The 14228-nt window shown below is 40.1% G+C and overlaps 1 protein-coding gene across 1 annotated transcript in view; it reads right to left on the reverse strand.

The window, feature by feature from the left end:
- The window catches only part of CLNK (cytokine dependent hematopoietic cell linker), a gene marked incomplete at its 5' end in the record, with an annotated part of 238387 nt that extends 225491 nt beyond the window's left edge, over positions 1-12896 (reverse strand). Inside the window, one exon of the mRNA XM_077136401.1 lies at positions 12798-12896. Within this exon, the coding sequence (XP_076992516.1) occupies positions 12798-12896 (99 nt within the window). The remainder of the gene's footprint in view (positions 1-12797) is intronic.
- Between the last annotated feature and the right edge of the window lie 1332 nt (positions 12897-14228).

A 14228-nucleotide genomic window follows, 5' to 3' on the forward strand; every position in this document is an offset into this window, starting at 1 on the left:
GCCATGGCCTTGCAAGTTCAACCCATCAGGGAGGGGAGGTCATAAAAAGCAAGCACCTTTCCTCCTTTATCTGGCAAAATTCTCAGCAAAAACAATTGTTCTTTCTTCTAGTTCAAGACTGTGAAGCCCAGGGAGGGTAAGCAAGCACACTTTATAGGTGAAGTGAATAATCAAGGTCAGTTTGTGAGTCATAGAAAATTCTATGGTGGAACTCAAAGCCACTATAGATCATTTCATGATTAAGAGTATGGTGGAGTCAGAATGGGTTTACACCAAGGTTCTTCACTCGTGAGCTATGTTAATGGTGGGGATTTGGTGGAAATGGGGGGTCATTTTAATTAACATTCTGACTCACATTGTACATGGTCGGTGGGAGTGTGGCTGGGTCTATCCATTCTGGAGCATGTTCTGACAGTACTTCTTGAAAAAAGAATCCATTTACCCTCTGTGCTAACAATACCATTCCTGGGTATAGACCTCAAAGTGGGACACACAGGTTTGAGGACTCTGAGTGCAACATTTTTCTGTGGAAACAGGGACATGGCCATGGTTAGATTGCCTATCATTAGGGGAATGGATGATTAGAATAGGGTGACAATAAGGAACATCAGGCAGTAGCTGGAGCAATGAAATAGACCATTGGTCACAAAGTAAGGTTCCTGGACCAGGGCATCAGCATCATCTGGGAAGTTGTTAGAAATACCAATTATCAGACAGCACCCCATTTTTACCAAGTCAAAACTACTGGGGCAACAACCTGCAATCCATATTTTCACTTGGGGAGAGAAAATATTTTCATGCTGATGTATGCTCAAGGTTGAGAATCATGGAACTAAACCCACACAAGTATAGGTAATAAAATGTAGCCTTAAGAAAAGTAGTGAGAAAGGGAATGTGATTATAGCTCAATGGAATGTACTTAAAGTAAAACATGCAATGCAAAAAATGTTTAAGATTAAAGATTTCCTCCATGAGGATAAGGGAAATGGGAGAAGGAAAGAGGGATAAGGTGAAGAAAACAAAGATGCTTTGAGCCTTGTAGACTAATGCTGATACTATACCATGATCTGAGCAATGGGACTAACTCATGTTTTTGCATCTGAGATTTTGTATAGACAAACGAAATGGGAATAATGACAGTAAGCACAGCATTGCCAAGGGCTTCCCTTGTGCTTCAAAATTCTCAGCCCTTAACATACATTGAATTCTCTCAACAATCTTACGACATATCTACTTACATCATCCCTGTCTCAGAGTAGAGGACACTGAAGCAAAGAAAAGTTGGGGAACTTGGCCAAACTCACGTCATTTGTAAGGGACAGAAGTGCCACTCAAATACTGCCTTCTTGCAGGTCTAGCTCAGTGGTTCTCAACAGATTTTGATCCCCATGGGTCATATGACATATCTGGAGACACGTTTCTTGACCCAATTTGGAAAGTGCCACTGACATCTTGTGAGTAGAGGGCAGGGATGCTGATAACAACTACAATGCACAGGACAGCCCCTGCCATAAAGTATTATCCAATCCCACAGTCAATCATGCCAACTTTGAGAAACCCTATTGCCATATCTTTGACAAAGTCCCTTTCGTCCACTATCCACCCCAAACCAGTGTTTGAGAAACTGTTTAGAAGAACACACGTATGAGTTTTTAATTAAGTATTCTACTGGGGAGAAGAAACATCAATGAAGTAATATTTTAACCTAAAGTGTATGTGTGCATATATGTGTGTATATGTACACATGTGCACATATGTATAGTACATATATTATATGTATAAAATGCATATAGGTATTTATTTTATGCATATGTATTTAAGTATATGTATATGTTTGCATATATGTATATATGTGTATATATGTATGCATAGTATATGTGCATGAGTGTACAACTGTGGTCTGTTGAACTATTTCAACTTATGAATGATACATGTGTGTTTCTGTACATCTATTTCAAACAGCGTGAATCCAAGACTGAAACCAGCCCTTTCTTTACCTTATACGCACATGCAGCATTTGTGTGCAGTGGACTTTACCAGGGGCTAGTAAGAGAGGAAGACGAGAAAGAATAGCTGCCTACTTCACATTGACAAACACTTCAAATAAAATAGCAGACACCGTTTCTCTTAAACATGCTCAGGCCACAGTGAATTTCTTCCTCTATAGGTCCCAGCTCTCAGTTCTCCACCCCACGTCATTGTGCTTGCTCTGTTGGCTCTACCGTCTTCTCTGACTTCTCATTTTCTTTTCTCTTTCCCTCTCTGAAGGAAAGCCCCATACTTCTCTTCTCTTTCAGGGGTGGTTAGCCACATCCTATGTGCCTTGGCTCCTGATAGCATCCAGTCCAGGAGGCTTTCCCTTCTACCTCGAAGTGTTGCTCTAAAAGAAGATAATTTTTTCCCCAAAAGGAACTCTCCTTCATCTGTTAAGATAATATATTATTCTCCCTTAAAAGGAGTTGAAGATTGAACCATAGCAATACCAGGGGTTCATAATGGTGGGTAGGAAGAGTTTAGGGGGAGGTTTGGGTTTTCTATTTGGTGAGAGCATGTTTATTGACTATCTTTCTCTTGGGAACAATGAAATTATCTAAAATTGAGTGTTGATGAACTGTTGACTTTGGGCATTATACATGAGGCCCATTAGATGGAGGAGGCTGAAAGATGCACTGACCAAGAAGTAGATTAGCGAACGATAGTGTAAATGTATGGTGGAACATGGTGCTGCTACAAAAAGGAATGAAGCTGTGAGACATGAAATGATGTGAATGAACCTCTGGGACATTTGGTGAGGCAAAATAAGCCAGAAATAAAAAAACAGATATTGTATGTTCCTATTTAGAAAATACTTATAAGAAAACAGGGGCCTAGATTATAAGCTCTTATAACAGTCACATTTAGCCTGGAGTGGTAATTGTTATTTCTGGATTTTGAAGGGCTGTTTTATATGTGTATAACCTGGTATTTAGAGATAAGGACAAAACTGATCATGTCAGGATTAAGGTAATTCAGAATACAAGGAAGACATTGCCTGCATTTTAGAACTTCACCTACAATTTGAGACCAAAGGAAGAAAGTTTTAATATGTCCAGAATCTAAATTTTCTGTGGCACTTAATCTAACTCAACCTGTCTGTATAGATCATTTAAACAATCCAAACACAAGGAGCCCAGAATAAGAATGAGGGCCTTTAATCCATATAGCTTAATGTAATGCCTGGATAAATCCCAGAGTATATTAAGCAGATAACTAAAAGTATTGGCAAAATCCCTCAAGGGATGGGAGAAAAATTATGGAACTATTAAACTTTACCACCGGGGAAACTCCGGACACTGTGCCAAACATTAGGGACACCCAAATCAATAGGCCAAGCCCTTGATCTTGAAGCTTGCTCTTGTGAAGCTTATGTATACAGCAGAGAAGCTTAGCTTACCTATAGTTATGCCTAAGAGTCACCACTGGAGGACCTCTTTCATTACTTAGATGTGGCCTCTCTTTCTCTCTAAGCACAACTCTGAAAGTGAAATCATTGCCCTCCCTGCTATGTGTGACATGACATCCAGGGATTAAAGTCTCCTTGGCAGTATGGGAGATGACTCCCAGGGATGAGTCCTGGCACTGTGGTATCAACAATGCCATCCTGACATAAAGGGAGAAAAGAAGTGTAGCAAATAAGGTATCAGTGGCTGAGAGAGTTCAGACAAGAGTCAAGAGGCTGTACTGGAGGTCACTCATGCATGCTTCAGTTAGACATTGCTATTTATCATAACTTGTCAAACCCCAACCAAAACCATTCCTGCCAATACTAAAGAATACTTAGGGTATGAGATTCTACAAAGATTCCATGCACTAGACTAACTTTCCAAAACCTACAACCTCCAGATGGGTCCCTGGACCAGATAAGTCCTGAAATGCAGAGGGGCCAGCCTCTCCAGAACATCAACTAGTTCCATCCCTCTATCCCATATTATTGACAGCCCCTTCCAATGTGAAAAAGTTTGAATGGGCATAGCCCAAATACCCATAAAGAGTGGGAGAAAGATCAAAGGTGATCACAGTGGAGTTATTCAGAGAAGGTAGGGTTGACAAATGAGTATGATCGCTAAATCATTATAGTGATATTTCTTTTAGCCTCTAGTACCTTAGACCAGCTAGAAATAAAAAACCAAAATTGTGAATTGTTACCCATACCAAACTCTGAAATCTGTTCTACAACTAATTGTTATACTTTGAAATTTATTGCTTTTTTTGTACATGTTATTTTTCATAAAAAAAGAAAAAAGTAGAAATATAACAGAGATGATAGGATTTAACAAATGAGTATGACCGTTGAATCATTATATTGATATTTCTGTTGGTCTCCAATTTCTTGGAGCAGCTGGAAGAAACAATAAAAAATCGTGGAACTGTAACCTATACCAAACTTGAAAAATCTGTTCTATAACTACTTGTTAGAATGTACTTGGAAATTCATTGCTTTTTCATATATATGTTATATTTCATCATAAAAAAATTTAGAAAAAGGAGTTGAAGATTTTGACTCACATTAAACCTTTCTAATAATTAGAGTTTGATATTTAATTAGATTAAATATCCCCACAGATATTTATGGAAAATGTCTTAGGAGTTTGGTGTCATTTTGTTGCTAGAGATGTGATGGTGTGCAAAACCCAGCAAGACTCCTGCTCTCCCAGAGTGCAGAGTCTACATTTTTAATAATGCCATTTACTGTTCATGTGTGATGACAAAAGGAGGTAAGATTTTTCAAGAACAGAATTTAGTCCTATGAAATCATACCACATAAACACTTGAACTATACCGGGGGTCTAGAAAGGCATTCATGAGGGAGTGAGGATGGAGGCGGGTTTGAAGCAGTGGTGTACTGGTAAAGGTTTCGAAACCAGCACTTGAGCACAGGGGACAAGCCCTGATGTGTAGCAGTTGCCAATTTCCATGGTGCAAATAGTCCTACTATGGCTGATTTCAAGCTAATGCATCATTGTTGAATGTGGAGTTGGGAAGGCAATTGCAGTAACCACCATTTCATTGCATTTCTACCATACAGAAATGACCCTAAAAGCATACATTTACATGCCAAAATATAATAAAGCAGTGATGATAATTTTTACCTTTGTTTTTGAAATAAATTATTTAATTGTGAGTTCATGTAATTTCATATTTAATATCTGTGTTTAACAACCCTCTCATAACATTCCTGAAAATTTAACCATCAGCTCTTGTGAGCCCATGCAAGTTATGCCCAGTACGTCACTGAAGGGTGAGTGGCTTTAGCAAGACATATTACTGAGGGTGCACAGAGGGTGCAGCCTGTGCAAAAGCCCTGTGGGAAGAGGGGGCTTGGCAGGGCTGGGAAGGTTTGCTGCCCTGCCTCCTGTTTGTAAGTGAAGGTTTACAAGCAGAGGTGAAATGATCAGAATACCCTTTGGAAAGGTCTTCTGTGGGGGGTAGAGAGTTCCTTGTTGGCACTACAGTTGTTTTGGGTGAATTTGGATAAACACTTGGGGAGAAGGATTCAAGCTCTGAACCTAATGGGAACTAGATGCCCTTTAAATCCCTTTCAATTCTGAAATTTCTATGACAATCAAAGAGATCCTGATGTTTTATGAAACAGAGAAGAGAGATGAGAACTGCTGAATTAAAAACCTAGAAAAGGGGTCTTGCATGTTATAAATAGATATAAAAAATGTGTCCAGCAACTTGACAAAGAGAAAAAAAAGAGAGACCTTATCTTCAAAATAAATAGCCACAGGAAGCAAAGCGAGTAAGGTGTTCTCTCTCTCTCTCCCTCCCCATGGGTTCCTATTTTTGAAACATCACTTCCTTGAAGTGTCAGACAATTATATCTGCTAATATATTTTTGCCAACATGATCCTAAAAAAAGACTATGTGATATATTTATTTATGCCATTCCCTCTTGGCGAGAGTGAATAGGACAGTAAACATTGTGACATTTCATTTTAGGAAACTCTTCATACAAGAGATTTCAGGGAGCACGGCCCAAGATTAGGAAGACGAATGAGTAGCCTCAAATAGGAAAGAAAATCCCCCCCAGAGATGCTCCCTTTTATTTACAGTCATGGTTACAATGCTTCCACATTGTCTTTTATGCTCCCCAACTCCTCAGCTCCTAATCACAGTGTCACGCTGGTGGGCGCTTGTGCCAGCATTTGCTCTAGTCTCCCCCTTGCAGGGCCCGTGTCACAGTTCACTGTATGATCACCGTCCCCTTTCAGGCCTTGGCCACCCTGAGCGTTCCTGATAGTAGCCCTGGTTCCCTTCACTGCCCATTCACTCAAAGTCGCCTGAGTCCCAGTGGAGTTCACGTTAATGACTGTCAAATTCCTGCTTCATTCTGTATTAACAGTGGCACTGGCTACATTAGGTAATGTCTCTGGGCCTCAGATATCTTATCTATAAGATGGGTATTAGAATACTTTTTTTTTTTTCTTTTTCTCTCAGCTTCTGTTCTGGGGAAATGAGGGAGAGTCTCAAAGTTCTATCTCTGGTGGGTTGAAAAATGGCTGCCAAAAAGATAAATCCAAGTCCAACTTCTAGTACCTGCAAATGTCACCTTATTTGAAGATAGAGTCTGTGAGAAAATGAGATCATCCTGGATTAAATGTAATGACTAGTGTCCTTGTAAGAGAGGTGGGGGGAGTTTTAAAATGCAGAAACGTACTGGGGAAGTCCACACGAAGCTGGAGACAGAGATTGAGTGATGTGTCTACAAGCCAAGGCACACCCAGGACAGCCAGCAATGGCCAGAAGCCGGAAGGGAGGCAGGAAACGGCTTCTCCCTCACAACCCTGCTTGGGCCTTGATTTCAGACTTTTGGCCTCCTCAACCGTGAGAGAAGACATTTCTGTTGTTTGAAATCACTCCATTTGTGTTAATTCACAGAGGCAGTCTCAGGAAACTAATACACCAGCACAGTCAATAAATGATAACGTATTACTTTCTAAGATTATTGTCTTTATCTGCTGCCCAGCCTGCTTTAAATATGTGTATTGTCAGAGACCCACGCACTTCCTCATTCATTCTGAGCATCTGCTATGTGCCAGGCTCTGACCCTTCTGCCTTCTGTTGCCAGCCCTGTAGTTCATAGAAAATATTCATTCAGTGCCTCCTGTATTTTGACCAAAGACACTTTTATCACTTTCAGACAGTGTTGCCTCTATGCTGCTGCTGAGCTAAGTGCTAGAGATACACAGAGAATGAATAAAGATATCTTTGACCCCTTGGATCTGACATTCCTGCATGCCTGCCTGCCCACAATAGTTAGGGGCCAATCTCTTGGATAGTTGGTTTGAGATGTTAATTGCCAATGGTTACTTCTTTAAAGTAAATTATCCTGTGGGTTTTAGTAACTCACTGGATAAGCATACTGTTTCCTTTCCTTTTTGTTTTTTTTTAAGACATGCTAATAAGGAAAGAAAGCACCTACCAAGTGGCCACACTGCAGTGGGTTTTACATGAATATCTCCTTTCCTCCCTGCAATAACTGGATGAAGAGTCATCCTTAACCTGCTTTTGAAATCAAGGTAGCTAATTGTTAGAAGATAAAGCAACTGGCTCACTCCCCAGTCCCAGGATTTGGGAAGCATGACCTTTTCATAGTGAGGGAAACTTAAAGAAAACAACAAAAGTTTAACAGGCTCACAATTAAATGCACAACAATTTAGTAAGAAATAGGTCAAAATGACTTGCAACTGCACTCACCATGTGTCTTCTATATTATAGCCAAATCCCAGCCGCCATAACAAAACCCCCAGATTTTCTTCACTGTTGAAATACCCGGTGTTTGGTGTTAGCAGCTCTCGTTCAGAAAGCTGATCCTTTTTGGGCTTCCTTGTGAGGATCTTGGTCTGTGTGATGGCTACAGTGGTCAGGAGAAGCCAGGTGATGCTGAAGCCACTGCCCACTGCTTGGGAGGATGTGACCTGGTTAGCAAGACTGGGCTTTCTGGTGGTGGAACCACACAGGTGAGCAGAGCTAAGATGGAGGCTGTGAGCTGACTCACACCTGCTGTTGATGTCAAAACAGGTGCATCTTTCAGCGGTGCCCTTAAGTGGTTCCTTATGTCCAGGAAGGATTAGCTTTCAGTTTCATGGAACCCAAATTTGTTTGTTTATATGTTTCCCCTGGATCCTTCCCAGAAAAAAGGCAGCAATTGTGCCATTTCTTTTCCTTATTTGGAGGAGTGCTGTATAACATCTGGATGCTGATATTTTGTAACACACAAGACAAATATCTTCTTCCCGGATGGGTCTTGTCTTTTTACTGTTTTCCTTAAATCTTTCTGATGGAAAGAAGCTGATATTCCATTTCCTGTTGATTGGTATTGGTCGCCGGGAGCACCACTTTACGAAGGGTTCTGAAACTAAGGGCTGGCTCAGTAGATGAGAGTACCGTGAATCATTAGAGACATCTAAAGTTCTTTTGCAGGAATTTTGATCGTTAACTAACAAAAATGAAAACTTTGTCTTTAATGTTACAAGGAAGACAAAGGTCTGAACAAAGCTAGCCTGGCGCTCAGCTCAGAACGGTAGGCTAATGTGTTGCCTGCAGCCTTAGCAGGGGAAGGGCACATGCTGAACCATTTCAGAGACCTGCTGGGCCCTCTGCATCTGTGAGATGGTGCACAAAGCCAGCACTGCCATTAGAGGTTAAGTAGCTCCAGCATGTCAAGTGAGATTAGTGTAGAGAATGGTGAGCAAAGAGGGCTGAATACCCCTCTGGCTAAAGGATGAGAAGTGTTTGTCTTATCAACTCTGCCTGCTTCCTAGCCTCTGCCTCTCTCTCCTCTCCATGGCCAGGACTCGGGATTGAACCAGGAGAGAGGGACTTGAGTAGTTCCAGAACCACTCAGAGACTCACTGTTAGATCAATCCTGAGGACTGGATTCAGTGTTACCCTTTTGAACAACCTGGCATCCACTTTATTCTCCAGACCATGCCCACCAGCTTGAGCCTCAATTCTCATCAGAAAGCAAGTATTGCCCACCTGAGTGGCCTTGGTCAAGCATCAAGGACTTTCTGAGCACCTACTTCCTCATCTGCAAAATGAGGAGAATAATCCAGACATTGTAGAGATGATATAAAGTTTTCATAAGCACATATGCAAACCATATGTACTACATGTTAAACATCTCTGTTATGCTCAACTACGCAACAACGTCTCTGACGATGATGATGGCAACGATGCTGGATGACCTCTTGTCCTCTACGTGTCATACCTGGGTAACATCTTCACTAGCCTACTTGTTTCCAAGAGAAAAGAGCAGTTATGTGGGCTTGTAAAAGAGCAAGGCAAATGATGTGGGAAGGGCACAAAGTAGAGCAGGAAAAGAAATCAAGCTAAAGAAGGCAGAAGCCAGTTGGTGGATGGTCTTGGAAATCCAAGTTAAGTAATTTGTACTTTAAATTTTCTATAGCTGCTTAGTGGGTGCAGAAGAATAGAAATTATATCATAATTATGCAAGGATCGTATACAAATGAAGAGTTAAGGGGGATATTAGAGAGACTTTGGACAAGTCAAGGAACCCATCGAACCAATTCCATTCCATGACATATAAGACTTTCATGTTTTACATAGGGGAAAATGAAAAATTCCTTTCCCTTCTGGGCAGTGTTATCTTGTTTTCCTCTTTGTCTCTGTGTAGATCTATAGTATCACATAGATCAAATTTGAATGTAGTTTTCTGTTTACCTGTCTTGTCCACCTGGCAGTGGAATCTTTGATTACTAGGCTATGTGTATATTTTATCTTAGTTTCCTGACACTAGTTCAGCAGTGTGGCTCTTTTTGTTTGTGGAAAAAATAAAGGTCAACTTCTCAGACACAGGATATCTAAACAACTCTCAAAGGACAGGCAAGAAAACATAGTTTCTTGGAAAAGGGGTAAATAGGAAAGAGTCAAACAAACTGAGATTGTGTGTAGTTACAAGAAATACACAATGCATCATCAGTAGGGTTGGCTGGATGAATAAAAGCGCCTTCTAACCAACAGTTCATGAGCAGAAAAATTGAAGCAGGAGAGAAAGAGATCCGTCTAGGAATAATGGAGACAGAGAGACAAGAATGCTGAAGGCTAAGTTATTGAGGCATTATTTTTAAAACTGCCTTTGGAAAGAGGCCTGAATGAAGGAAAAGACTTTGTGCAATTAGAGTGTAGTTTTCCTTTGTGTTCTTATCTGCTTCCTTTGCAAGCTATTTTTGGTAAGTTTGCATTAACCTTCTAACAAAATGCCAATTAAAACAACTTTTAATAGGCTTGTTTAAAAGACTGAATCCAAAGAGGAAAGAGTGTTAGATCAGCACATCACTATAGGAACTAGATTCTTAATCCTACTTAGATAATAACGATAGTTTTCAGTTTTTTTCACCTGGGAGAGTAACATATTAAAAAAAAAGGCAAAACTCTCCAAGTGGAGATATGGAATCCATCCAGCGCTCCCTTTGTTTTCATATATCTTCCCCCCTTCTTTTTTTCCACCAGTTTCTCTCCTAACAGTAACTTGTTTTCCAGGTATTGTCAAATGATATCCAAGCATCGATGTTTATAATATAAACTGATGGGATAATTGAGTCTGTGTTGATGGTCCGTATGTTGTGCTTCACTTCAGCATTCACCTATTTCTGAGAATATGTATTAAACTACACCACAGTATTTACATTTGAATTGCAGATGTTCTGGGCTGAGCTCTGGTTAGGTTCATGACTTCTGTTGAAAAACAACCTCTAAGTGGAACCAAAGATTTAAGTGTGGTCTTATCCACAATAAAGATAGGTAAGATTCTAAGTTCGTTTTTACATCTCCACATATCAGTGCATTCTCTTCTCCCTGCATTCTGTTCCTTCTCTCTTCTTTGTCTGTTCAATTTCTAAGTCTCTTTCAGACATCACCCGTCCATATCCCCACATGGTCTTGCTCATGCCAGGATTTTTAACTTCTAGCCTCCAAAGCCATGAGACAATATATTCTTGTCATAGCATTTGTTAGAGCAGTGTGACAAACTAAGATGCTGCACACTCTAAGCAAACTGAGGGGTAGCTTTTTGCAACATTGACTACAATAACCCTACTAATACAAGGACTGACACATGCAGTAAGTGTCCAGTGTATGTCTATGAAATAAGGAAAGAACATTTGCAATGAAGACAAGAGTGATAGATGTATAGACACCTATGTATTTAGTTTATTGATAGATAAGGAGGATAGAGGAAGGATGGATAGACATATGGATAGAGGGCTAGACAGGTAAATGGATACATAGGTAGATGATAGAAATGGAACTAAGAGAGGGGGAACAATGTAATGATCCAAGGCCAATGTTTCTTTTATCTCATCACTTCTGCATTCTTCATGACCTTTCCATTCAAATCCTTGGAAAATGCTATGCAGTGTCAATTTTATTTATATTGAATTAGCTGGTTTCCTTCTCTCCTCCCTACCTCAAAAAGTAACAAGCCATTTTCTTGTTGTCATTGATAGTGTGTAATGCGCACTCAACTTTTCAAAGTTGCCTAGAATGTATTCAGTTTTCTTTTGAGCTAGTATAAGAAAAACAAAATGTTTTCCCCAATTATATCTGATAACACATCTGTTATGTGTTTGGATGGTAGGAGTCTGGCCACTATACCAACAGGACAACTAAGAAGAGTTCCATCGGTGGGAATTGCTAGTTACAGTACTAGAAGAAATGGCTGTTCCTTGCCCTAATATCTTTTTTGTTAAATGAAATCAAATGGAAGGATAAAACATAATTTTTCAAGAGGAAGTTCTCTGACAACTTGTTCATGATTTATGTGCTGTATGATTCATATGAAGAATGCATTAGTCTTATGGTTTTGATTTCTATGGGAGAAATCTGGGCTAGCCACATTCAATGTGAGAGACCTCTAGTTCACAGAGTTCAACACAGCACCTTAGGCTAGAAGAAAGTTCCATTTTCTTTAGGATTGAAATATGGGTTTTTGGTGGAGGGATGAGATGGAAAACCTGGCCCTTCCTCTTACAGTAGCTACCCTGGAATTCAGGCTTGAGCAATGAAATAAATCTCAGGAGGGTAGTGGGGTATCTGGGGTTAGTGCAGCTTAAGATAGCCCAAGTTGTGAGACCTTGGTAAGTAAAGAAGGAGGACTAAATCCTCACTAAATTTCCCTCTGAGAAATTATTTGGATATTTTTAACAGTAATTTAAAAGAAATTATATATTTTAAATTTTTGTTATATCTTAAAAACTCTGAATCTAACTTTATGACCAATTACTTTTAGGACCAATATCACCAAGACTGGACTGAGGGATAATGCCATGACCCCCAATATTCTAAGTCTCTTCCTGGGTTTAATTGGTCCACTCTGTCTCCTATTTCTCTCCAAACTCCCTAACACAGGTTTTTGATATAGGGGTTACAGAGAAATTATTAGTTCATTCACTACAAACAATTCCTAAGAATTGGCTAGGAATTGTTCACAGACTCTAGGTCATATAAATTGGCTGAAAAAATCCAGACTGTTGCAAAGTGACATTGAGAAAGAACTGTAGATTATTCATGAAAGCACCCCCAGGTTTCTCCATCTATTAGCTACATAACCATGACTAAGTTATCTAAAATATCCTGGTCGTAGGTGCAATCAAGATGCACCTGATCTACTGAGTTCTTATACAGTTTCAATGAGTGATTCAAGGAAGGTTTGTAGCAGAGTTCCTGGCATATAGCATATGCTAAAAGGTATTTGCTATCATTAAAATAAAGTTGTTTGCAACTCATCTTACCTTCCTCAAGTCCTCAAGTCCCCAGGAGCAGTGATGGCAATACCTCTTGTTTGCTTGGAGTTTCTTTGGTTTTCCTGTGTCACACCTAGCTGCATATACTTAAACATTTTTCTGAAAATCATCAGTGCTTGTGTTATTCATAGTACAGGAAGACATTGAAACAGGAAGCATGAGCACTGCATCATGTATTTGGTATAGTGTCCTCCTCTAACCTTTGATTACCCTGGGATGAGAGCACAAATTTGCAAGCTTGGCTACTGAGGTCACACCTAACCTACTTTTCAATTACTTACTTTCAATTCTCACTACATCTCTACATGAAGAATCACGCTAAGAAGACTGTTCCTCTCACGTACTTGATTGTCTGCTCGTTTTTTCCTTGATTCAATGAACATTCAGCTAGAGTGATCTTTATACAATGGAAGTCCCATTGTGTTGCTCTTGTGAGTCTATTGGGGAACCATGGGAAATACTTGAGCAGAGAATAATCCAAAGCCTTTTCAATGGCCTAAAAGACTCTTAGAGCTGGGTTCTGGCTCCCTGTTGAGTCCCACCTGACCTCTTTCCTCTTCCCTCCTTCCACTCCAGCCATGTTGGCCTCCTTACTTTCCTCACAGTCAATAAGAATGCTCTGCCTCTGGACATTTAAATTTTCAGTTCCCACCTTATGGAAATTCTACTTGCCCAGGTTCTAGGTGGCTCACTCATTTACTTCCTTTGGATCTCTGCTGAAATATCACCTTCTCAAAGGACGGCTGCTTATATCCTATCTGTATAAAAGAGTAACATCTTCTTAGTCCCTTTCTATCCCCTTACTCTGCTTTATTATTTTTTTCATAGCAGATATCACCACCAGACAAATTTATTTGTTAATTATACAAAGTCCATGAGACTATGGACTTTGTTTTATTCTATCATTATTTCCCAAACTAGGGCACAAGGCACTATTGACCAGTAGTTTGAAACGGCTGCAGTCTCACCTGACTCTGTGGTGTTGCCCATTCTTCTCCCTTGCCTGGAGTTCCCTTACTTTGTCTTTAATTTTTTTGTAGAGTTCTGTAACTAACTCACACTTACCACCTCCTCGGATTCTTCAGTGACATCCAAATGTACAGTGGTCCCTGTTTTCTTATATTGCTACAGCAATAACACATCTTGCCTGTTAATTGTCACCTGTGGTCTTATATGGACAGAAAAATGTATGAGGGCAAGTGGGTATGTCCTGGAGCCAGACTGCTTGGGACTGAATTCTGGCTCAGCCATTTAAGTCAAGTGACCTTTGGCAAGTTACTTAGGTCTCCTGTGTGTCATTCCCTTACCTGTCAAAGAGGACAATACCAGTGTCTGTCTGTTAAAGGTTGAATTGTGTTCCCCCAAAAGATGTTGAAGTCCTAATTCACAGTGCCTCATAATGCCCTCATTTGGAAATAG

The sequence above is a fragment of the Tamandua tetradactyla genome, chromosome 19 (genome assembly GCF_023851605.1).
Source record: "Tamandua tetradactyla isolate mTamTet1 chromosome 19, mTamTet1.pri, whole genome shotgun sequence".
Taxonomy (NCBI): Eukaryota; Metazoa; Chordata; class Mammalia; order Pilosa; family Myrmecophagidae; genus Tamandua; species Tamandua tetradactyla.